The sequence below is a fragment of the Oncorhynchus masou genome, chromosome 1, assembly GCF_036934945.1.
Source record: "Oncorhynchus masou masou isolate Uvic2021 chromosome 1, UVic_Omas_1.1, whole genome shotgun sequence".
NCBI classification, from domain to species: Eukaryota; Metazoa; Chordata; class Actinopteri; order Salmoniformes; family Salmonidae; genus Oncorhynchus; species Oncorhynchus masou.
In genome coordinates this window covers 70,373,731-70,399,207 of record NC_088212.1, presented here as the reverse complement: position 1 = coordinate 70,399,207, position 25,477 = coordinate 70,373,731, and the positions used below count along the sequence as shown (strand labels likewise).

The window sequence follows — 25,477 nt, the reverse complement described above, 5'->3', positions numbered from 1 at the left end:
AAAGTACTTAAGTAATACTTAAGTATTTTTTACTTAAGTTGTTTTTTTGGGATATTGGTACTTTACTATTTATATTTTATACAGCTTTTAAAAGTACATATACCCCACAAAACAACTAAAGTAGTACTTTAAAGTATTTTTACTTAAGTATTTTACACCATTGCTATGGAGAAGGCAGTGGTGTAAAGTACTTAACTAAAAATACTAGCCTTAAATAAATAAATAAATAAGAGAAAATGCTCCTATCTGGTTTCTTAATATAAGGAATGTGAAATGCTTTATACTGGGTGACTTTCACTCGAGTCATTTTCTGCTAAGGTATCTTTACTTTTCCTCAAGTATGACAATTGGGTACTTTTTTCACCACTGTTCCATATTACTTTTGATGATTTATTTCCTACATCTTTTGGTTGTGTGTCACTGATTCTGCCAAGTAATTGGATAAGTGAAGTGTTGTCCGGGGGTTTAAAAGAGTCCCAAGTTATTGTCCTTGAAAGACTATCTGGCAAAAGTAAGAGACCATCCCACTTTTACTTTACTACATTCCTAAAGAAAATAATGTACTTTTTACTCCATACATTTTCCCTGACACCCAAAAGTACTTGTTACATTTTGACAGGAAAATGGTCCAATTCACACACTTATCTAGAGAACATCCCTGATCATCCCTACTACCTCTGACAATCTACAAACAAAGCATTTGTGTTTAGTGAGTCCGACAGATCAGTGTGCCCCTGGCTGTCTGTCAATAAAACATTTTTTTTTTGTGTGCCAATTGTGCCGTCTGGTTTGCTTAAAATAAGGAACTTGAATTGATTTATACTTTTACTGTTGATACTTGAGTACATTTGAGCAATTCCATTTACTTTTGATACTTAAGTTTATTTAAAACAAAATACTTTAACTTTTACTCTAGTAGTATTTTACTCTGTGACTTTCACTTTTACTTGAGTAATTTTCTATTAAGGTATCTTTACTTAAACCCAAGTATGAAACGGAGTACTTTTTCCACGACTGGGAGACAGAACGTTTGGTTGAAAATAATATAGAATATTCCCCCCAAAATGGGGAGCGAAGCCAGCTAAAGAGGACACATGGCATCTTGAATTCATGAGAAATTACTGAATACAACACACCACGTTTCAACGAATGAAGTTAATACTGAATATCATAAAGCTTCGGTGAACAGATATTCCGTTAGAAACAGGTTAGCTAAGGTCACCAACAAGAAGATCAAAACAACTTTTGACACCCATGAGACCAGACAGAGAGAAAGAGTGCTCATGAATGCAGGCCGTCAAAATATGACTAAAATATTCTGGTCATTCCAGGGTCATAAAAGGACACTAGGGATAGACTCAGTCATTTCCTAAGTAAACTGATATTGGAACAAGCTCCAACAGAACATACGTAAGACTCTCTATTGCAGGGCTTCCCAAACTCGGTCCTCGAGACCCCAAGGAGTGTCCGTTTGGTTTCCCCCCCTAGCACTACACAGCTGATTCAAATAATCAACTAATCATCAGGCTTTGATCATTTGAATCAGCTGTGTAGTGTTAGGGCAAAAACTACAACGTGCACCCCTTGGGGTGCCGAGGACCAAGTTTGGGTAACACTGCTCTATTGTAACGGGAACCTGAGAAGCAGTGTCCTCAGATTGAGTAGTGGCAGATGCATTAGCAACAACTGACAGACTGCATATCAGATAACACTTACCAGTTAATCTTCTCAGCATCAAAGACTTCAAGAGAAGTGTAAGGACAGATATTTTTGGTAGACACAGATAGCCTTGCTATTTCTAGACTGATTACCACTCACCGTGCAGCGAACACTCATGATCAGGCGGCTTGGGAGGCCAAGACACAGAATGAACCCCCTACTGGCCTGGAAAGAGATTAATTATGAAATATAATGTATTTTTACTCAAGTCAATATTGAACCATATGCACAGCAAGTTTATTGTCTTTACATTAGCTTGTGTAATAAATGATTTCTAAGCAGAGTATTTACAGTAGTGGGTTGGATGCAATCCCATCCTGATATTAACAGATGACTTGGACCAGAGTTTTTCCTGCCAACGTGATCTCATTGGGACCAACATCAGGCCCTAGTTAAGAAACAGCCTAGAATTGATTTCAGGTAAGGTCAAAATACTTCTTTATAGAGAATCACAACAGAATAATATCCTGATCAGTTTGAATTTAATCCTCAAAATCAGATAGAATTTAAAATGCTGTTGTCTTAGCAATAATGAACAGGGTTAATTGGGAGTCAAAGTTAAAAATAAAAGTTATGGCCAACATTAAAAATGGAATAAGAAGTTAAGTCCCATTTGTTCCACTCATAAGATGAATTACTGTATAATTTTGACTTTTATCAGACGCTCATTAACCTTTAACCTGACTCTCATCAACCCATATGGCAGTAGACTGTCAATGCGTGTAGGACGTTGGGTTGCTAAGACAACACCATAGGGATTTATTCAATCATAAATGACTCCACTTCAAATATACTGTAGCAGTAGGGCATCATTATCCTTCTGATGAAACACAATAATCATTTGTTTGATAAGCAATGTTCCTTTAAAAAAGATTTAAAGAACAACTGAACAAGTTTATTTCTTAATGAACGCAGCCTCCTGATTTTCTCGATCATTAAGAACAACTGTCCCGAGGAAAGAGAATGGGACAACATGAGGAAGGAGAGAGGGCTGATGGACTGACTATGACATGAGGAAGAGGTGATACTACTGTGCCTATATCAGAAAGGGAGAGTTGGTTTGATGTTTGGGTCATATAGATGACCTGCCATTTCTTTCTTTAAGGTTACAGTACATCTGTTATTGCTACCCTCACTGAATCTATCCCCTCACTCTTCATCCTCCTACCACTCTGCTGTACTCCATCTCCATTCATCTTAATCAACCTTTTATTTTCTTCTATCCATTCTCATCTCTATGTACCCCTCCCTCAAGTCTCACTCCACCTCTCTCTGTATCCTCCTCATCTCAGTCCCACTCCCCCTCGTCTCTGTCAGGGTTGTCCTCTCTAGGTGGCTCCTGAAACTGGATGTTGGCCAGCATGTCCCTCATGGCCACCATCAGACGATTTACTTCCTGGTTCAGCTCCCGACCCGCTTGAGCTACTTCCAGGTCATCCTGCGGCATCGGCTCACCCTGCAGAGACAGTGACTAGAGAGTGAGCAGTAATTATAATCATCACTGAACATGATAATACGGAAGTGTGTGTGTTTATACAGTACCTTCGGAAAGTATTCAGATCCCTAGATATGTTCCACATTTTGTTACGTTACAGCCTTATTCTAAAATGGAATAAATAGTTTTCCCCCTCATCAATCTACACACAATACCTCAAAATGACAAAGCAAAAAAGTTATATTTTTTTTGTGTACAAAAAAGAATGAGAATGATGGAGGCCACTGTGTTCTTGGGAACCTTCAATGCTGCAGAAAATGTTTTGCACTCTTCCCCAGATCTGTGCCTCGACACAATCCTGTCTCGGAGCTCTAAGGACAAGTCCTTTGACATCATGGCTTGGTTTTTGCACTGACGTACACTGTCAACTGTGGGATGTTACAGACAGGTGTGTGCCTTTCCAAATCATGTCCAATCAATTGAATTTACCACAGGTGGACTCCAATCAAGTTGTTGAAACATCTCAAGGATGATCAATGGAGGGGCCTCCCGAGTGGTGCAGTGGTCTAAGGCCACTAGAGATTCTGAGTTCGAGTCCAGGCTCTGTTGCAGCCGGCCGCGACCGGGAGACCCATGGGGCAGCGCACAATTAGCCCAGCATCGCCCGGGTTAGGGGAGGGTTTGGCCGGGCAGGGATGTCCTTGTCCCATCATGCACTAGCGACTCCTGTGGCGGGCAGGGCGCAATGCACGCTGACAAGGTCGCTAGGTGTATGTTGTTTCCTCCGACACATTGATGCGGCTGGGTTCAGTGTTAAGTGGGCATTGTGTCAAGAAGCAGTGTGGCTTGGTTGGGTTGCGTTTCGGAGGATGCACGGCTCTCGACCTTCGCCTCTCCCCGAGTCCGTACGGGAGTTGCAGCGATGAGACAAGACTGTAACTACCAATTGGATACCATGAAATTGGGTAAAAAAGGGGTAAAAAAATACAAATAAATAAAAAAGGATGATCAATGGAAACACGATGCAACTGAGATCAATTTCAAATCTCATAGCAAAGGGTCTGAATACTTATTTAAATAAGGTATTTGTTCTTATTTTTTCATAAATTTGGGACAATTTATTTTTTATTATTTGATATTGTGTGTAGAAAATGTATTTAATCAATTTTAGAATAAGGCTGTAATGTAACAAAATGTGGAAAAAGTCAAGGGGTCTGAATACTTCCCGAATACACTGTGTATGTGTTGCTTAAATTCACCAGGAAAAGCACAATGCCATTTCTAAAGAACACCACATTATTCTCTCCTTTCTCTCTCAGGTTCAAAATGTTTCAAATTCATTTTAAGAGACAAACAGGACCTTTGTACGAGCCTTGGTGACATACAGCATGTCAATGTTTTGTGTCTAAGTGTTTCAGGATTTTCACACAGAACATCCATTTATTAGATTCATTTCCTTTCCAACACACAGGTCCTCTGTGATCATGGGCTGACTTCATTTTCCACCCCTAAATTGTGATTTCAGACCTGTTGGATAACACTGTAGCTATTCTAGTGCAATAAAACAACTGCAAGCAGACGGCATCTCTTCCTCCTAAACAGTCTCATTCTTATCCTAATTGCATCTCTTCCTCTTCCTAATCAGATAAGTCTCAAGATGCTTTAAAACTAGCTGCATAAAAACACTGGGCATTGGTTAAAAAGCTGGGCTTCTGTTGGCCAGTGGGTGTTTCTGGAACTTACATGGCCAGTTGTGGCACAGGAGGACCTGAGGACACTGGAGCGCCCAGGTTGGTGGTCCACATTAGTGATTATCTTTACAATTAGCCACATGTCCTCTAATCACTAGCATAGATAGCTACACACCGAACTAGCATGGGCATTGGAGTGAGTAAAATGGGACACGATGTTTGCTTCCTTCACATCACGTTGCATCCCACTGCACAAGGTTACACGGCAACACACTGCCAGTCAGTGTAGGACACATTATCAAATATTTAAAAAAAATCACTCCCACACATATACTCTGTCCATTGATCTTTTGATCATGTGGATCTTTTTTTCATAGACAAATGAATGTTCTGAAGTAGGTCAACATGACGAGAGACAATGTGGTGTGTAAATATAGGCTATCCTCTGGTTGCTGATGCCAAGCTGCTGAGTGCTTATCCTCTCCTCTCCAGGGGTGTTTGTCACCACTGCCCACTCTTTACCTCCTCTCCACTCTGCCTGAGAAGCAGGGGGCAATGGGGCGGACAGTACATTCCCTCTCGTTGGATGCCATGGACAACACTGAGTCAGAGAGGAATCAAGACTCTCTCTTGAAATACAACAGTTTTCTGTTCTGCTTCAACAGGACTCAAGTAACGCACCATTAAAAACAGTGCATCAGAGAGGCTATGTTAGCCAATCCATAGCAGTAAACTGTTTCAAATTAAACTTGACCATACAAAACACAGAGTCAATCAAGAGTTATTGTCCCAAAAGCCAAGTTTGCCTCATCATCCTGTCTCCACGATCTGTGTTGTATCAAATGATAGAGCCAAACTTTGTTCGGCCTCCGATGTCTCGTCACAAAGTGTCAGTTGTAGATCGTGATCAGATTGTGTCATCGGAAATCAGATAGAGGTCAGAGTCAGACACTACATAACATCATCAATGAGTCAACATCATTCGGACCTGTCCAAAACGCGCCAGCAAACACTATTTCAAGACAAGAACATGTTCTTCATGGGCCATATTGGTTAGTTCCAACAGAGAAACCCGTTGTTCTGTGGCAAAGTTACACTACTGTAGACTTAATGTGGATAAGCTGCAGTAGATCTAGTGGAGTAGGAAGCTACTTAGAGGCACTTTTCTCAGGCTTGGCAACAGCACAAATAGGCATGAAATGAGTTGTATGGTTAATCCATTCAGAAACCTCCAGAGTGTTAGGGAATAGCTACCCAAACTCCAGCTAATCAATGTTCCCTTCCATCCTGTCAGAATCCTATGATCTAACAGTAGCCCAGGATGTCTCCATTAGCTCAGCACTCCCAGAAATGTAAACAAAAAAGTTTAGAGATGATTATGATGATGTCTCATCCCGCTGACCATGGCCTTGCAACAAACTGGGCTAGTGTACGTGAGGAATCTGGGAGCTCTGAGGAAGAGACAGACCAGGTTCTCTGACTCTCGGTACACTTTATGAATGTTTTCATTGTCTGCTGCAGCAACGTGCCAATTGAAGGATCCTGTGATCTTTCTAATCTCTTTTTACACTCTTCCGTGTGAGGGCGGTCATATGCCTCAACAGCTGATGTTCCCTATTGGTCTCCCATTGGGAAAGGCATGGTGGAGATGCTAGATATGCTAGATATATTATCACTATAAGGCTGTGTTTCCCATGCCATCTTATTCAAGGTCCCTGCCCTATGTTAAAAAAAAAACACACACACACACACACATTAGTGGGTTTTTATGAGGTCATTAACAGAAGATGGGACATTGGGGTCAAAGAACAAGCAGTCATGATTTTCTATGAAGCAGGGAACCTTTTCTTAGATTTGCCACGCTTGGGGGCATGCAGCTCTGTCCTCATGGACCACAGTGTCTGCTAATGTCCTCTTCCTCTGCTACTTCTTTGTCAAATCCATATCCATTAATGTCACTGATTGGAATCAGAGTTTTCCAGATCTAAATAATCAGGCACGGACTTGAACGAAAGAACCCAAGCCATCTGCCTGACACTGCAGCTCCTGAGGACCATGGTTGCATACCCCTGGCCTACTGTAGCTCCCCCTGGGCCTAGCTCACTCACTTACCTGCAGGTTGAAGTTTGGCAGCAGAGAGCGGAAGAACAGTGACAGGGTGCTCTCATTGGAGGCTCCCAAACTCTGCCTGCAAATACAGAGACGAGTGAGAACGCTAACAAGATAACACAAGCATGCAATACGTTTCTCACACTCTTCTGCTGATAAGGATTCTCCCATGACCATAAATTATATCAACCATCATATACAGTGTGGTCTATGTTTTGTTGTTTTTGCTCTGTACTCCTGCAGTTTGGAGTGTGTACATAGACCACACATTTTAGAGAACCAAAAGTTTTGGGCAAATGTACTTATATGTGTATTAAAGTAGTCAAAAATGTCATATTTGGCCCCATATACATAACACGCAACGACTGCAACAAGCTTGTAATACTACAAAATTGTTGGATGCATTTGCAGTTAGTTTTCGTTATGTTTCAGATTATGTGTGTACATTATTTATTGGACCTCACTGTAGATCATAATAAGTAGGTCCAATAGTTTTTCTGAACCCAAAGAATGCTCTTCTTTTATGTTAATAAAAGTCATTACTTCAACCACTTATACACCCCCAGTTCTTTATCAATCAAAACACTTCTCAGTGGCCATGTTTGTAAAGCTTGTATGGAAAAAGCAACCATCAGGCAGAAATAGTAGGGCTGTCCTCAGACATGGGTGGGCTGTCCTCAGACATGGGTGGGCTGTCCTCAGACATGGGTGGGCTGTCCTCAGACATGGGTGGGCTGTCATTCTAAGTAGTTCTCACCAGAGATCATCAGGACAGGGTACAGTATGCTCCACACAACAGCCCTCAGAACATTAGGAGGTCTTCCCCACTTAAAACAAATACTACACTTTCTCTTGACTAGGAGTCAATATGTTATGTTTTTAATTATCACCGTATTCACCTCTCTGATGGTTTGATGCCTCCCTACCATCCACCACTGACTCTGCTGGTTAACAGCTATCACCAGATGGGAGGAAAGAGGCCTCAGTCAGGAGCCCACAACACTCCTATAACCACATGCTATTTCAGAGAAACTGATGACAGCGAGAGGGGAGAAGAAAGAGATTGAAGAGAGGGATAGGTGGGAGGGAGAGAAAGAAGGGAGGCAGAGAAGGAAGGGTGTGTCAGGGATAGACCACCAAGAGGAGAGGTGCAAGCTGGTGAAATCAAGGCTACTCTTTATGCCAAACTTACATCAATGGCGTTTGCGACCATTGGCAAAGACAGAGAGAGGGTTAACTCACCTCCCCCGGTCTACATAATCGTGTGCCTTCCAATGTCCACACTCCTGAACATTACAAATGCATCACCACCATCCCCTTACACTGTACTCTAATATACCTTCATTAGAGATCCTCAATGGAGTCAGTGGCCAGTGGGCCAGTCAGCCTTAGGTAGACTGAAACAAACCCAGACTTATTGGTTCTGCTTAGGAAAACACAAGCAGATACTGTCCTGACTCTTGGTTTTCAGTCCAGAGGCACCAACAGGATTGCTGATCCAAGTAGACATAGAGAAGAACCTAGTGATCTGAAGGAGCCACATTCAATAACTAGCTACAGTGCATTCGGAAAGTATTCCGACCCCTTGACTTTTCCCACAAATTTATGAAATTAATTGTTTTCCTTATCAATAACCACCAAGATACTATACCCCATAATGACAAAGCAAAAACAGGTTTAGACATAAACATGTAAACCTTCTTTACACAAGTATTCAGACCCTTTGCTATGAGACTCGAAATTGAGCTCAGGCGCATCCTGTTTCCATTTATCAACCTAGAGATGTTTCAACAACTAGATTGGAGTCCACCTGTGGTAAATTCAATTGATTGGACATGATTTGGAAAGGCACACACCTGTCTGTAACATCCCACAGTTGACAGTGTACGTCAGTGCAAAAACCAAGCCATGATGTCAAAGGACTTGTCCTTAGAGCTCCGAGACAGGATTGTGTCGAGGCACAGATCTGGGGAAGGGTACAAAACTATTTTCTACAGCATTGAAGGTCCCCAAGAACACAGTGGCCTCCATCATTCTCATTATTTTTTACACAAAAAAAAAATAAAAGATAGATTTGTCATTATGAGGTATTGTGTGTTGATTGATGAGGGGAAAAACAATTTATACAATTTTAGAATAAGGCTGTAACGTAACAAAATGTGTAAAAAGTCTAGAGATCTGAATATTTTCCCAAGGTACTGTATACACACACACACTTCCGTATTATCATGTTCAGTGATGATTATAATTACTGCTCACTCTCTAGTCACTGTCTCTGCAGGGTGAGCCGATGCCGCAGGATGACCTGGAAGTAGCGCAAGTGGGTCGGGAGCTGAACCAGGAAGTAAATCGTCTGATGGTGGCCATGAGGGACATGCTGGCCAACATCCAGTTTCAGGAGCCACCTAGAGAGGACAACCCTAACAGGATTGTGTCGAGGCACAGATCTGAGGAAAGGTACCACAACATTTCTGCAGCATTGAAGGTCCCCAAGAACACAGTGGCCTCCATCATTCTTAAATGGAAGAAGTTTGGAACCACCAAGACTCTTCCTGGAGCTAGCTGACCGGCCAAACTAAGCAATCGGAGGACAAGGGACTTGGTTAGGGAGATGACCAAGAACTCGATGGTCACTCTGACAGAGCTCCAGGATTCCTCTGTGGAGATGGAAGAACCTTCCAGAAGGACAACCATCTCTGCAGCACTCCACCAATCAGGCCTTTATGATAGTGGCCAGACAGAAGCCACTCCTCAGTAAAGGCACATGACAGCCCGCTTAGAGCCAAAAGGCACCTAAAGACTCTCAGACCATGAGAAACTAGATTCTCTGGTCTGATGAAACCAAGATTGAACTCTCTGGCCTGAATGCCAAGTGTCATGTCTGGAGGTAACCTGGCACCATCCCTACGGCAAAGCATGGTGGTGGCAGCATCATGCTGTGGGGATGTTTTTCAGCGGCAGGGACTAGGAGACTAGTCAGGATCGAGGGAAAGATGAACGGAGCAAAGTACAGAGCTACTCAATGAAAACCTGCTCCAGAGCGCTCGGGACCTCTGACTGGGGGCGAAGGTTCACCTTCCAACAGGACAATGACAAGACAACACTGGAGTGGCTTCGGGGCAATATTCTGAATGTCCTTGAGTGGCCCAACCAGAGCCTGGACTTGAACCCGATTGAAAATCTCTGGAGAAACCTGAAAATAGCTTTGCAGCAACGCTCCCCATCCAACCTTACAGAGCTTGAGAGGAGCAGAGAAGAATGGGAGAAACTCCCCAAATACAGGTGTGCCAAGCTTGTATCGTCATACCCAAGAAGACTCGAAGCTGTAATAACTGCCAAAGGTGCTTCAACAAAGTACTAAGTAAAGGTTCTGAATACCTATGTAAATGGATTATTTTAGTTTAATGTTTTGAATACATTTGCAAAAATGTAAAAAAAAAAAAGTTTTTGCTTTATCATGATGTATTGTGTGTAGATTGATGAGGAAAAAAAAAAGATTTAATACATTTTAGAATAAGACTAACGTAACAAAATGTGGAAAAAGTAAAGGGGTCTGAATAGTTTCCGAATGTACCGTATATATGGTGTATGTATATACAGTTGAAGTCGGAAGTTTACATACACCTTAGCCAAATACATTTAAACTCAGCTTTTCACAATTCCTGACATTAAATATTCTCTGTCTTAGGTCAGTTAGGATCACCACTTTATTTTAAGAATGTGAAATGTCAGAATAATAGTAGAGAGAATGATTTATTTCAGCTTTTATTTATTTAATTCCCAGTGGGTCAGAAGTTTAGATACACTCAATTAGTATTTGGTAGCATTGCCTTTAAATTGTTTAATTTGAGTCAAACGTTTCAGGTAGCCTTCCACAAGCTTCCCACAATAAGTTGGGTGAATTTGGCCTATTCCTCCTGACAGAGATGGTGTAACCTAGTCAGGTTTGTAGGCCTCCTTGCTCGCACACGCTTTTTCAGTTCTGCCCACACATTTTCTATAGGATTGAGGTCAGGGCTTTGTGATGGCCACTACAATACATTGACTTTGTTGTCCTTAAGCCGTTTTGCCACAACTTTGGAAGTATGCTTGGGGTCATTGTCCAATTGGAAGACCCATTTGCGACCAAGCTTTAACTTATTGATTGATGCCTTGAGATGTTGCTTCAATATATCCACATCATTTTCCCTCCTCATGATGACATCTATTTTGTGAAGTGCACCAGTCCCTCCTGCAGCAAAGCAACCCCACAACATGATGCTGTCACCCCCGTGCTTCACGGTTGGGATGGTGTTCTTCGGCTTGCAAGCCTCCCCCTTTTTCCTCCAAACATAACAATGGTAATTATGGACAAACAGTTCTATTTTTTGTTTCATCAGACCAGAGGACATTTCTCCAATAAGTAGGATCTTGACCCCATGTGCAGTTGCAAACCGTAGTCTGGATTCTTTATGGCAGTTTTGGAGCAGTGGCTTCTTTCTGGCTGAGCAGCCTTTCAGGTTATGTCGATATGGGACTTGTTTAACTGTGGATATAGATACGTTTGTACCCGTTTCCTCCAGCATCTTCCCAAGGTCCTTTGCTGTTGTTCTGGGTTTGATTTGCACTTTTCGGACCAAAGTACGTTCATCTCTAGAAGACCTTGGCTGGTCTTGGCTGATTTCTTTTGCTTTTCCCATGATGTCAAGCAAAGATGCACGGAGTTTGAAGGTAGGCCTTGAAATATATTCACAGGTACACCTCCAATTGACTCATATTATGTCAATTAGCCTATCAGAAGCTTCTAAAGCCATGACATCATTTTCTGGAATTTTCCAAGCTGTTTAAAGGCAGTCAGCTTAGTGTATTGTAAACTTGAAATAAAAGTGAAATAATCTGTCTGTAAACAATTGTTGGAAAATGTACTTGTCTCATGCACAAAGTAGATGTCTGAACCGACGTTCCAAAACTATAGTTTGTTAACAAGAAAATTGTGGAGTGATTGAAAAACAAGTTTTAATGACTCCAATCTAAGTGTACGTAAACTTCCGACTTCAACTGTATTGTGTGTACTATATAAAAACCTGCCCTGGTACATACCTTACCTTCCACAAGATATGTATAATGACACAAGTTAGGACATGTTTGGAGGGTTACCTCTCAGGCCGGGTGTATGAGACCACTGAGTCCAGCGGGGGGAGAGGATCGAACCCCATCACCGCCTGAGTGGTCACCTCCTGGGAGAGAACACACACAAGTCACCATTACAGTAAACATATTGAAGGCCTATCCTCACTAACACTCTGTTACAGATGTAATTGTCATGCATCCAAAACATCAACGTTGATCTTGTTTGTGTTATGAGGACCTCTTGATGAGGATGTCCAATCATTATATTGGATTGCGTTCTTCATGCAACCAATAAGGAAGCCGTATGCCAGTGGTTAATTCCCTCTTTCAACTAGAGAACTACATTCTCAGCATAATTTGGCATGCTCTGTACTGCAGCGGTTGTGTATGTGTACGCTACGCTCATGCAAACCACATTTACTCTGTGGGACATTTCATGTTATAAACATACAGGATATACATTGTACAGAATGAATGAATACAACCATTCATGATCATGTGATAAAGCGGTAAGGAAATTATACTATGATTAGATAAGTCACTCTATTCCACTATATACTGTGTGCTACTATTGACCAGGGTTATGGCTGGTCAAAAGTCATGCAATATAAGGGGATAGGGTGCTATATGAGACACAGACATAATAATAGTGTAAAGCTGGTTGCCAAATCCGTTTCTGATTTAACAAACAACATGACAATGAATGACTGGGCTAAATCAGAAACAGAACTGGTGACCAGGGTATAGTAGAGTGGCTGTTGCCCGAGTCTCTCACCAACGGTAGAGTGGAGGTGGCCTCTTTGATTTCAGACAGGATGACGTGGCGATGGATGTTCAGAGGGGCACTCTGGTACCTCTGCTTCCTCCTAGGGGGGTGGAGGAGACAGGAGAGGAAACCAAAGTCAGAGACACATAGGTCGGGGCCTCTTGAGTGGTGCAGCGGTCTAAGGCACTGTGCCAGGCTGTGTCACAGCCAGCCGTGACCGGGAGACCCATGAGAAGGCGCACAATTGGGCCAGCGTCGTCCAGGTTAGGGGAGGGTTTGGCCGGCCGGGATCACAAAAAAGGGGTAACAGTACAAAAAATATATAATAATAATAATAACATAAAAAAGAGACACAGGCTATGATGCTGCCACCACAATACTTGAAAATACAGTGCGTTTCACTCTGTGTTGTGTTGTATTGGACCCAAGCCTGTCATTTTTAATAGAGGCAAAAAAAGCACATTTCTTTGCCGTGTTGTCTTGCAGTATTACTGAACGGCCTTGTTGCAAACAGAATGGATGAAGTGGACTGTTTAACACAGGCTTCATTCTTTTCACAATGCCATACATGCCAGATATGTGGAGTGAATGCAATGTGGTTTATCCTCTGTATTTTCAAGTTATGTGCTTGCAGCATCATGTTATGTTCATGCTTGTCACCTGCAGGGACTGGGGAGTTTGTCAGGATCAAAATAAATATGAAAGGAGCAAAGCCCAGATAAAAAGTTAGAGGAAACCCTGTCTCAGTCTTCTGAACACATAACCCTGGTATAGTTTTATATTTCAGCAGGACAATTACACAAATTGTAATGCCGTAATTGTAATGCCAAGAGGTGTTGAGTGTTCCTGAATGGTCCAGTCTCAGTCCTAATTTAAATCTGCTTGAAAATCAGAGACAAGGTTTGAATATTGCTGTCCATCAATGACTTCCAATCAAATTGACTGAGCTTGAGAAATAAAAAATATGAATAAAAAAATGGATATGTGTTGCCCTAACATTTGTGCAAAGTATGTAGATTCTTATTCCAAATGTTTTTACAGCCGTCACGTGTTTACAGCTGTAATGGCTGCCAAATGTGCTTCCACCAAGTATTAACCCTGGGGTGTGAAGACCTCCAGACATCTTAATTATATTTTATTAATTTGGAAAATGTTCTATAGTTTTTCTTTCACATTGGAAATGTGGAGTGGAACAATGGTAGAAAAACAATCTATTTTTGTATTTAATTTTAAGCTTGGAATCCACACTGAACATTGCTCCACTGAATCAATGAATATTACTTATTGAACAGAAAAACTCAGTGTGTATTTGAGGATAAAGGTGAATGCGGTAACAAGGAACAGTTTGCCCGGTTGGAAAGGTAATAATGCCAGTGGTCTCGAGTCCAAGGGGCTCTTACTTGTTTTGGCAGTCCTCCACCAGAGGGTCTTTCGCGTCGACTCGTCGTAACACCTCCTTCACACACTCCTCCAGCCACAGCAGGACCCCTCCCTCCCTCCACAGGGTGTGCGTCCGCCCCACGTACAGAGACACCAGTTCAGCCAGGGCAGGAGTCTGCCTAGAAAGAGGGAAAGAGATGGGAAAAAGGAACAATTCAATTTGTCACTCTAATACAATTTCATGACAATAAATGATGATTCAATTCCATTAGGCTGACTGACACAGAAGAGGTGCATATAGCGAAGACATGACAGACAGGGAGACATGATTCCATTAGGCTGACTGACACAGAAGAGGTGCACATAGTAAAATGGCAGCAGAAGAAATGGCAGCAGTTTTACGGGCGCCTAACCTATTGTGCTATTATGTGGGGTTTTTGCGTTATTTGTAACTTATTTTGTACATAATGTTTCTGCCACTGTATCTTACGGCAAAATAGAGCTTCTGGACATCAGGACAGCAATCACAAAGATTTTTCTTCAACAAGCGGGAAGCACAGGACATAGTACTATGCTAACACCCGACAAGGACAACATCCCCGTTATGGGCAAGAGAAAGAGACGCAGGTACAGAGGACACAGGGCGGGGTGCTTTGTAAGGATCTGCAGAAGGCGAGTGTGAAAGCTGCCGTTACCTTCAATATTACTCGTCAATGTACAATCATTGGACAATAAATTAGACGAGGTAAGACCACGAATACCTTACCAACGGGACAAAACTGTAACATCTTATGTTTCACGGAATCATGGCTGAATGATGACATGGATATTCAGCTAGCAGGATATTCTTCCAATTGCATCGAGGACGTCGTCCCCACAGTGACTGTACTTACATACCCCAGAAGCCATGGATTACAGGCAAAATTTGCACTGAGCTAAAGGGTAGAGCTGCCGCTTTCAAGGTGCATGTCTTTAAGCCGGAAGCTTATAAGAAATCCTGCTATGCCCTTCAAACGAACGATCAAACAGGCAAAGCACTAATACAGGGCTATGATTGAATCGTACCACACCGGCTCCGACGCTCGTCTTATGTGGCAGGGCATTCAAACTATTACAGACTACAAAGGGAAGCACAGCCGCAAACTGCCCAGTGACACGAGCCTACCAGACGAGCTAAATCACTTCTATGCTCGCTTTGAGGGAAGCAACACTGAGGCATTCATGAGAGCATCATCTGTTCCGGACGACTGTGTGATCACGCTTTCCGTAGCCGACGTGAGTAAGACCTTTAAGCAGGTCAACATTCACAAGGCTGCGGGGCCAGACGGATTAGCAGAATGTGTGCTACTGGCAGGTGTCTTCACTGACATTTTCAACTTGTCCCAGATTGAGTCTGTAATGCCAACATGTTTTAATAAGACTACCATAGACTGTTCTCTCTACTACCGCATGGCAGGTGGTACCGGAGTGCCAAGTCTAGGACCAAAAGGCTTCTAAACAGCTTTTAACCCCAAGCCATAAGACTCCTGAACAGGTAATCAAATGGCTATCCGGACTATTTGCATTGTGTCCCCCCCCAACCCCTCTTTTACGCTGCTGCTACTCTCTGTTTATCATATATGCATAGTCACTTTAACCATACCTACATGTACATACTAGCTCAATTAGCCAGACTAACCAGTGCCTGTATATAGCCTCGCTACTGTATATAGCTGCGCTACTGTATATAGCCGCGCTACTGTATGTAGCCTCGCTACTGTATATAGCCGCGCTACTGTATATAGCCGCGCTACTGTATGTAGCCTCGCTACTGTATATAGCTGCGCTACTGTATATAGCCGCGCTACTGTATGTAGCCGCGCTACTGTATATAGCCGCGCTACTGTATGTAGCCTCGCTACTGTTATTTTTCACTGTCTTTTTACTGTTGTTTTTTAAAATTGTTTTACTTATCTACTGCTCACCTAATACCTATTTTCTACTTAAAAATTGCACTGTTGGTTAGGGCCTGTAAGTAAGTAAGCATTTCATTGTATGGTCTACACCTGTTGTATTCGGCACACCTGACAAATAAACTTTGATTTGATATAGGAAAGACATGAAAGACAGGGAGACATGATGCCTCGGTTGAAGCAGATGTTTTACCCCAACTGGCTTCTGGGTCCAAAGAAGTCATGTGACGATACAGCAGCGTCTGGCTGCACTGTGCACAGGTCCAACAGAGGCATCAACACTGGGGAACACAAACAAACAGATATCAGGCATAGATCTCTTTTCTGTGTGTGTGTCTGTCTGTGTGTGTGTGTTCTATATAAGCATCCATGGTAGAACACATTCTGACGGCTGTCCCACTCAGGCCTGTGCATGTGTGTATGTGTGTGTGTGACTTTAACCTCCAGGGAACATGATGAGAGCGTCCTGCAGCAGCAGGTCAGCCTTGTGTTTGAGCCGTTCCCTCTCCTCTGACTCAGTCTGATCCTCCTGACTCAGGTGGAAGTGGCTCAGAGCCACAGAGAAGGCAAAGTTTGGCAACTGGGACAGGTTCCTGTGCACCTGGGAAACACACACACAGGAATCAGACAATACACACACACACAGGAATCAGACAATACACACACTACACAGGAATCAGACAATACACACACTACACAGGAATCAGACAATACACACACTACACAGGAATCAGACAATACACACACTACACAGGAATCAGACAATACACACACACACAGGAATCAGACAATACACACACTACACAGGAATCAGACAATACACAAACACGCAGAAATCAGACAATACACACACCACACACAGAAATCAGACACACTGTTATAAGGTCACACACACAGGGAAAATCTTGCACACACACTCGTCTCACCTCCCAATCCTGGTATAGCCGGAGGAGGAAGTTGTACTCTCGTGAGCGCAGGGAGAGGAAGTCAATGAGCAGCAGCATACAGAGGGGATCGCTGTCGGGGTCCAGACTTGGGAGAGAAAGGAGATGATGGAAAAAAAACACACAACAGCTCCTCTTCTTCAATGAATACTTCATTCAGTTTCGCCTACATAACTTAGACCACATAACTATTATATAAATAAACATAACATAAATAAAATAAATGGTTTCTTTATTAAAAGTGGACCCATGAGAACCCGTGACCAGAATCTGTGCCATTGGAAATGTAATTGCGGAAATGTAATTGAATTGACACGGTCTCCAATCAATCAATGTCTGGTTGTGCGTGTGATATTATTATTTACTATCGTTTGGCAGGGAATACTATTTGTAGATCAGTGATTCTACGCCTTATTTTGCTCAAGCTGATCCTCTCCAACAGACTTGGAAGTTGTAGCTAAAAAATTGTTAATTGGAGTCAGTTAAACCAACCATTGAAACACACTGTATGTAATTCGGGGGGTAGTCGCCCCAACAGATTCAAACCCGGATCCAGCGACTATAAAATCAACACCTGTTGGGTTAACAGTCACTAGATCTGGGTTTGTAGATCTGCGTTTGAGTCCCGGTCGGGGCTACCCTCCAAATTTGCTACATTGGTGTCAGAAGTGGGATTGGTGCACATTAGGCCATCCAAGTGGCGTGTACTCGTGAGGGACTAGGCATAGCTTGGGGACATGCTCTCCCGAAGGAAGGGGGTAGTGAAGCAACCATAACCCAACACCTAGTGAGCTCGTCAAGAGGTTCGGACCTCTTGGAGTAACAGGTTAAGGGCTTGGCAGTCGCTGGACCTGGGTTCGAGTCACGGTCAGATATTGATTGGAGACAGCTTGTGTCAATTAAACAACATTTACTTTGGTTTTCTACCTCCAACACTATTGGATAATGCTGGAAATACCGGTAAAAGCAGTGCCTCCATTTCCACAACAAAAAGCAGGACCCTCTATGTGATATATGACAGAGCTGCTGCGGGCGGCAGGGCCGTTCATCTGGTATTCCTATCAGTCATCTACTGAAGCAGAGATAAGGTCCTCCTGATCATAACACAGCAGGCCTGAGAGGGACAGCCGTCACAACGTGTTCCACCATGGATGCTTATACAGAGCAGACACACACCACCGTGAGGGGAGGAAGCCAGTGTTTGACGGAAATCATAGATAAACACTGAGTGTACAAAACATTAGGAACACCTTCCTAAAAATTGAGTTGCACCCGCTTTTGCCCTCTGAAGAGCCTCAATTCATCTGGGTATGGACTCCACAAGGTGTTGAAAGTGTTCCACAGGGATGCTGGCCCATGTTGACTCCAATGCTTCCCACAGTTGTGTCAAATGGCTGGATGTCCTTTGGGTGGTGGACCATTCTTGATAAACACAGGAAACTGTTGAGTGTGAAAAACCCAGGCACCTACGACCATACCCCATTCAAAGGTACTTAAATATTTTGTCTTGTATCTGTGCATTCATCCCCTGAATGGCACAGATACACAATCCATGTCTCAATTGTCTCAAGACTTAAAAATCCTTCTTTAACTTGTCTACTTCCCTTCAATAAATGACATCAATAAGGGATTATAGCTTTCACCTGGATTCACCTGGTCAGTCTATGTCATGGAAAGAGCAGGTGTTCATAATGTTTAATACACCATGACCACCACATCCTAGATAAGATAAAGGCTAAAGGCCTAAAACACAGGGCTGAGGCAGATGCATGTGTAGTAATAGCCCTTCCATAGTGTGTGGACTGTCCCATGGGTGTTGTACTGTCATACCGCTTAGCCAGGTTTTATGACCAGTAATGGATCCTTATAGAGGAGTCATTCCTGGGTAATATATAGAAATCTGACTTGGGTTTTTGTTTGTTTAGTTGATATGAAGTGTGGTAAGACCATTATTATGATAATATATGAGAAGGAATCTTTATAAGAGGACATTTTAGTTAACAATTGGGATCGGGCGCAGATTAGCAAAGCACAGCCTTTGTGTCATTTAATAAACTACAAATATCACATCATTAATATATTTTATTTAAATTGTTTGAAAAATCTGTTTTTTATATCCACTACATGACCAAAAGTATGTGGATACCTGCTTGTCAAACATCTCATTCCAAAATTATGGGCATTAATATGGAGTTGGTCCCCCCCCTTTACTGCTATAACAGCCTCTACTCTTCTGGGAAGGCTTTCCAATAGATGTTAGATCATTGCTGCAGGGACTTGCTTCCATTCAGCCACAAGAACATTAGTGAGATCAGATCTTAGGCTTGTGTGCGGCTGCTCTGCTTCAGCACTTCGCGAACCTGTTCTGTGAGCTTGTGTTGCTGAGCCGTTTGCTGCTCCTAGACGTTTCCACTTCACAATAACAGCACTTACAGTTGACCAGGGCAGCTCTAGCAGGGCAGAAATGTTATGAACTGACTTGTTGGAAAGGTGGCATCCTATGACGGTGCGATGTTGAAAGTCACTGAGCTCTTTCAGTAAGGCCATTCTACTGCCAATGTTGGTCTATGGAGATTGCATGGCGGTGTGCTCGGTTTTATACACCTGTTGCAACATGCAACAATATCAAAGATTTTACTGAGTTACAGTTCATATAAGGAAATCAGTGAATTGATAAACATGTATTAGACCCTAATCTTTTAAATGCACACATTTAGTCTTTATCTGCACTGTTTGTCTTTCAATTGGATCTTTTTGTCCAAATAAATAACACACATTTAGTTTTTATCTGCACTGTTTGTCTTAGACCGTCACTGTATTTCTTCCATTATGCGATTCTCACCTTCCCTCTACCCCTGACACCTGGGGTGCACACTACACACGCACACACACACTACACACTACACACGCACACGCACACACACACACACACACACACACACACACACGTACCTCAGGATGAGTCTGCAGTACTCCAGGGCTGTCCGGGGGCATCCCCTCCTCTCCAGGAACATCATGTGCTTATAACCAGCCAAGTAGAATGCCCTGCAGAGAGGATAAATATACAGACAAAGAATATACTTATATTATAAGCCTTGTAAAATTAAATATTCAATGGAAATTTAAGAAAAAGGCCCTTCATAACAGTGTTTGTGGAATGACCTGTATAGCAGAGATGTATTATCTAACCTGTTTTCTGGTCGCAGGTAGTCCAGTCTGCTGGTTCCTGACGTCAGGCTGCACACAGGGTGGAATGCACACTCAAAGCTGTACAGGGCGCGCTCTGAAACACACACACACCACACAGTCTTATATCAAAGACAAGTGAAAATATATCACTTTAGCCAGTACTACCTGGCTGTTAAACAGTCTTAGTGATTCTCAATTGGTAGATCACCATACCCATACCTTCCACCTGTCTGTGTTTGTCTTTTGTAAAAACATAAATGTCTCCCTCTGCTGGAAGGCATGAAAACAGCTTTAAGTGAAACCCCTAACCTTCTCCCTTGCAAGTTCCAGTGTCAACAACTCCATCAACAAGACTAGCTACCTAGAGGTAGCAGCACTGGTAGGATCCCAATGTACTAAGCCCCTGCAAAATAAGATTATACAACTGTATAAAAAAATTCCAGAGCTGCTGTAATGAGTTGATTTGAGTAGGACCTCATTAGCATGATCAGGAGCAGCTGACAGGATGAGAGGGGCTCCACCCACACATCAAGAATCTTGACATGCACTTTCAGTGACTATATCGGAACAATCAGTGGGTTGTTTGAATGTATTGCATACAGTGCAAACACGTGGCTAGATAACCAATAAATATTTTTAGATGGGTTCAATTCAGTTACGTGTGGTTGAAAATCTACTTTCACCTTGGAGGTCAGAGAGAAGTCACTGTAAATGGAAGCTGCTTTTGCTTGCTCTGTATTGATGTGATTTAGCCCTGACCAAAGCTCTGCTCAAACCTTAACTGTATTTATCAACTCATTTATAGATGATGTTAGCAGGCTAGTAGCGACAGGCTTGGAGTAACAGTATGGTAATATTTCCTGCCTAAATGCATTACCTGAGGAATCTGAAATACACTACTTTGCATGCTGGCCCCTTGTTGTTCTCCCCCCCAATTTAGAGTCTTTCAGAGAATAAACATGCTGTGGATACAGCAGACTCAATTTAACTATTAAACCTTATCTAGATCAATTGCATAAGGCAGAGGTTCGAGGTTCTTAAGCTTTTTCAGCTCCGAGACCCAAATGAGAGATTTACTGTCCTAAAAGCACCCAAATTAAGAAGAAATAGTGTGTGTTTATAAATGTTTACTCCTAACTCGCGACCCACCACTCACATGCTCAGGGCCTACTTTGGGTCCCAAACCATAGTTGAAGAAACCCTGGCATCAGGTAATATCTGACATACTAGAGAAATGTGTGGTATAGGTGTAACACGTACTGCCCAAAGTACACCAATGTTTATCAAGAATAATGTTGCATAAACTTATTCCAACTATTTATCTGGGACCGAGATTAAATTGTATAAGAGTCCAAGGAAACATACCAAAGGGGTCTCATAACACATTTACAAACCTTGAGCAAGAGGATACAGCAGAAAGGATCCTCAACTCACAAATCAGAGCTTTGAGTATGACCCTTCTTGCCAACCAGAGCAAAGACTGGAGTCCCACTCACCAATCAGGTCCCCGATACTCACCGATTAGGTCCCTGGCCATTTCCTGATCCTCCTGTATGCGGCAGACATCAGAGAGCTGCAGCAGGGAGTCAATGTGGTAGGGGTTCATCTGTAGCAGGGCCTGGGGAGAGCGTAGTATGGGGGAGGACAGGGGGAGCATGGAGTGGACAGGGAGAGGTTGGGGAGACAGGGAGAGGTTAGGGTGGACGGGCAGGGTGAGGGAGAGGGGGAGACGGGGGAGGTTGGGGAGTTTGGGGTGGACAGGGGGGGTGGGGGGACAGGTGGGGAAGACAGGGAGACGGGTAGGGGAGTTGTGGGGGGGGTCAGGGGGAAGGATCACCGTTTGTCTAAACATTAGAAACCATGTTCAGTGGCAAGAAAAAGTATGTGAACCTATAAATTGTTGTGACCTGTGTAAACATTCACAGTGCAGGATGGAAAAGTATGTGAATCCTTGGATTTAATAACTGTTTGACCTTCCTTTGGCAGCAATAACCTCAACCAAACATTTTTCTGTAGTTGCGGATCAGACCTGCACAACGGTCAGGAGGAATTTTGGACCATTCCTCTTTACAAAACTGTTTCAGTTCAGCAATATTCTTGGGATGTGTGGTGTGAACTGCTCTCTTGAGGTCATGCCACAGCATCTCAATCAGGTTGAGGTCAGGACTCTGACTGGGCAACTTCAGAAGGCATATTTTCTTCTGTTGAAGCCATTCTGTTGTTGATTTACTTCTGTGTTTTGGGTCATTGTCCTGTTGCATCACCCAACTCCTGTTGAGCTTCATTTGGCGGACAGATAGGCTAACATTCCCCTGCAAAACAACTTGATAAACTTGGGAATTCATTTTTCCGTCGTTGATAACAAGCTGTCCAGGCCCTGAAGCAACAAAGCAGACCCAAACCAAGATGCTCCCTCCACCATTCTTTACAGTTGGGATGAGACTTTGATGTTGGTGTGTTGTGCCTTTTCTTCTCCATAAATAGTGTTGTGTGTTCCTTCCAAACAACTCAACTGTAGTTTCATCTGCCCACAGAATATTTTGCCAGTAGCGCTGCTGTGGAACATCCAGGTGCACTTTTGCAAACTCCAGACGTGCAGCAATGTTTTTTTTGGACAGCAGTGGCTTCTTCCGTGGTGTCCTCCCATGAACACCATTCAACAAGAGCACCTCCTCCCAGCTGCCCACTGCACTGAGGCTAGGTAACACGGTCACCACGGATAAATCTGTGGTAATCTAAAACTTTCAACAAGCATTTTTCAACGGCTGGCCATGCCTTCCTCCTGGCTACTCCAACCTCGGCCAACAGCTCCGGCTTTCGATTCTGTCAATCACCATATTCTTATTGGCAGACTCAGTAGCCTCGGTTTTTCTAATGACTGCCTTGCCTGGTTCACCAACTACTTTGCAGACAGAGTTCAGTGTGTCAAATCGGAGGGCATGTTGTCCGGTCCTCTGGAAGTCTCTATGGGGGTACCACAGGGTTCAATTCTCAGGCCGACTCTTTTCTCTGTATATATCAATGATGTTGCTCTTGCTGCGGGCGATTCCCTGATCCTCCTCTACGCAGACGACACCATTCTGTATACTTCTGGCCCTTCCTTGGACACTGTGCTATCTAACCTCCAAACGAGCTTCAATGCCATACAACACTCCTTCCGTGGCCTCCAACTGCTCTTAAACGCTAGTAAAACCAAATGCATGCTTTTCAACCATTCGCTGCCTGCACCCGCACGCCCGACTAGCATCACCACCCTGGATGGTTCCGACCTAGAATATGTGGACATCTATAAGTACCTAGGTGTCTGGCTAGACTGAAACTCTCCTTCCAGACTCATATCAAACATCTCCAATCCAAAATCAAATCTAGAGTCGGCTTTCTATATCGCAACAAAGCCTCCTTCACTCACGCCGCAAAACTTACCCTAGTAAAACTGACTATCCTACCAATCCTCGACTTCGGCGATGTCATCTACAAAATAGCTTCCAATACTCTACTCAGCAAACTGGATGCAGTTTATCACAGTGCCATCCGTTTTGTTACTAAAGCACCTTATACCACCCACCACTGCTACCTGCATGCTCTAGTCGGCTGGCCCTCGCTTCATGTTCATCGCCAGACCCCCTGGCTCCAGGTCATCTACAAGTCTATGCTAGGTAAAGCTCCACCTTATCTCAGTTCACTGATCACGATGGCAACACCCACCCGTAGCACGCACTCCAGCAGGTGTATCTCACAGATCATCCCTAAAGCCAAAACCTCATTTGGCCGCCTTTCCTCCCAGTTCTCTGCTGCCTGCGACTGGAACGAATTGCGAAAATTTCTGAAGTTGGAGACTTTTATCTCCCTCACCAACTTTAAACATCTGCTATCTGAGCAGCTAACCGATCACTGCAGCTGTACATAGTCCATCGGTATATAGCCCACCCAATTTACCTACCTCATCCCGTACTGTTTTTATTTATTTACTTTTCTGCTCTTTTGCACACCAGTATCTCTACCTGCACATGTTCATCAGATCATTTATCACTCCAGTGTTAATCTGCTAAATTGTAATTATTCACGCCTATGGCCTATTTATTGCCTACCTCCTCATGCCTTTTGCACACAATGTATATAGATGCTTTTTTTCCTACTATGTTATTGACTTGTTTATTGTTTACTCCATGTGTAACTCTGTGTTGTTGTCTGTTCACATTGCTATGCTTTATCTTGGCCTGTTGGCAGTTGCAAATGAGAACCTGTTCTCAACTAGCCTACCTGGTTAAATAAAGGTGAAATAAAATAAAAAATAAAAAAAATTCTTGTTTAGTGTTTCACATATCATAGACTTATCAACAGAGATGTTAGCATGTTCCAGAGATTTCTGTAAGTCTTTAGCTGATACTGTAAGATTCTTCTTAACCTCATTGAGCATTCTGCACTGTGCTCTTGCAGTCATCTTTGCAGGACGGCCACTCCTAGGGAGAGTAGCATCAGTGCGGAACTTTCTCCATTTATAGAAACTTTGTCTTACCGTGGACGGATGAACATCAAGGCTTTCAGAGATACTTTTCAAACCCTTTCCAGCTTTATGCAAGTCAACAATTCTTTATCTTAGGTCTTCTGAGATCTCTTTGTTCGAGGCATGGTTCACATCAGGCAATGCTTCTTGTGAACTAGCAAACTCAAATGTTGTGAGTGTTTTTTATAGGGCAAGGCAGCTCTAACCAACATCTCTATTCTCGTCTCGTTGATTGGACTCCAGGTTAGCTGACTCCTGCCTCCAATTAGCTTTTGGAGAAGTCATTAACCTAGGGTGTTCACATACTTTTTCCAACCTACACTGTGAATGTTTAAATAATGTATTCAATATATACAACAAAAATACAATCATTTGTGTGTTATAAGTTTAAGCACACTATGTTTGTCTATTGTTGTGACTTAGATGAAGATCAGTTCAAATTTGATGACCAATTTATGCAGAAATCCAGGTAATTCCAAAGGGTTCACATACTTTTTCTTGCTACTGTATGTCCTCAACCTGAAATTTCAAATGAATTCACCTCTAGTTTCTCATGCCGTGACCTAGAATCTTAGTCGGGATTTATCTAGAATCTAAATTCATGCATATCAGCTGTCCTATATATTTGAGACATGCATCACGGCTTTGCTGATCAATCTCCCTGAGACCGTGGGTGTAG

At 42.9% G+C, this 25,477-nt stretch overlaps 1 protein-coding gene across 1 annotated transcript in view; it reads right to left on the bottom strand.

Annotated features, from left to right (window-relative positions):
- Window positions 1–1,928: 1,928 nt before the first annotated feature.
- The window catches only part of LOC135549829 (ribosome quality control complex subunit TCF25-like), a 30,318-nt gene continuing 6,769 nt past the window's right edge, over window positions 1,929–25,477 (bottom strand). Inside the window, exons 8-18 of the mRNA XM_064980161.1 lie at window positions 21,813–21,912; window positions 20,295–20,388; window positions 20,058–20,150; window positions 17,088–17,193; window positions 16,603–16,762; window positions 16,355–16,442; window positions 14,230–14,388; window positions 12,839–12,929; window positions 12,091–12,170; window positions 6,958–7,033; window positions 1,929–3,175 (exon numbers count right to left, since the gene is read on the bottom strand). Of these exons, the coding sequence (XP_064836233.1) occupies window positions 3,008–3,175; window positions 6,958–7,033; window positions 12,091–12,170; window positions 12,839–12,929; window positions 14,230–14,388; window positions 16,355–16,442; window positions 16,603–16,762; window positions 17,088–17,193; window positions 20,058–20,150; window positions 20,295–20,388; window positions 21,813–21,912 (1,215 nt within the window). The 3' untranslated portion in view covers window positions 1,929–3,007. The remainder of the gene's footprint in view (window positions 3,176–6,957; window positions 7,034–12,090; window positions 12,171–12,838; window positions 12,930–14,229; window positions 14,389–16,354; window positions 16,443–16,602; window positions 16,763–17,087; window positions 17,194–20,057; window positions 20,151–20,294; window positions 20,389–21,812; window positions 21,913–25,477) is intronic.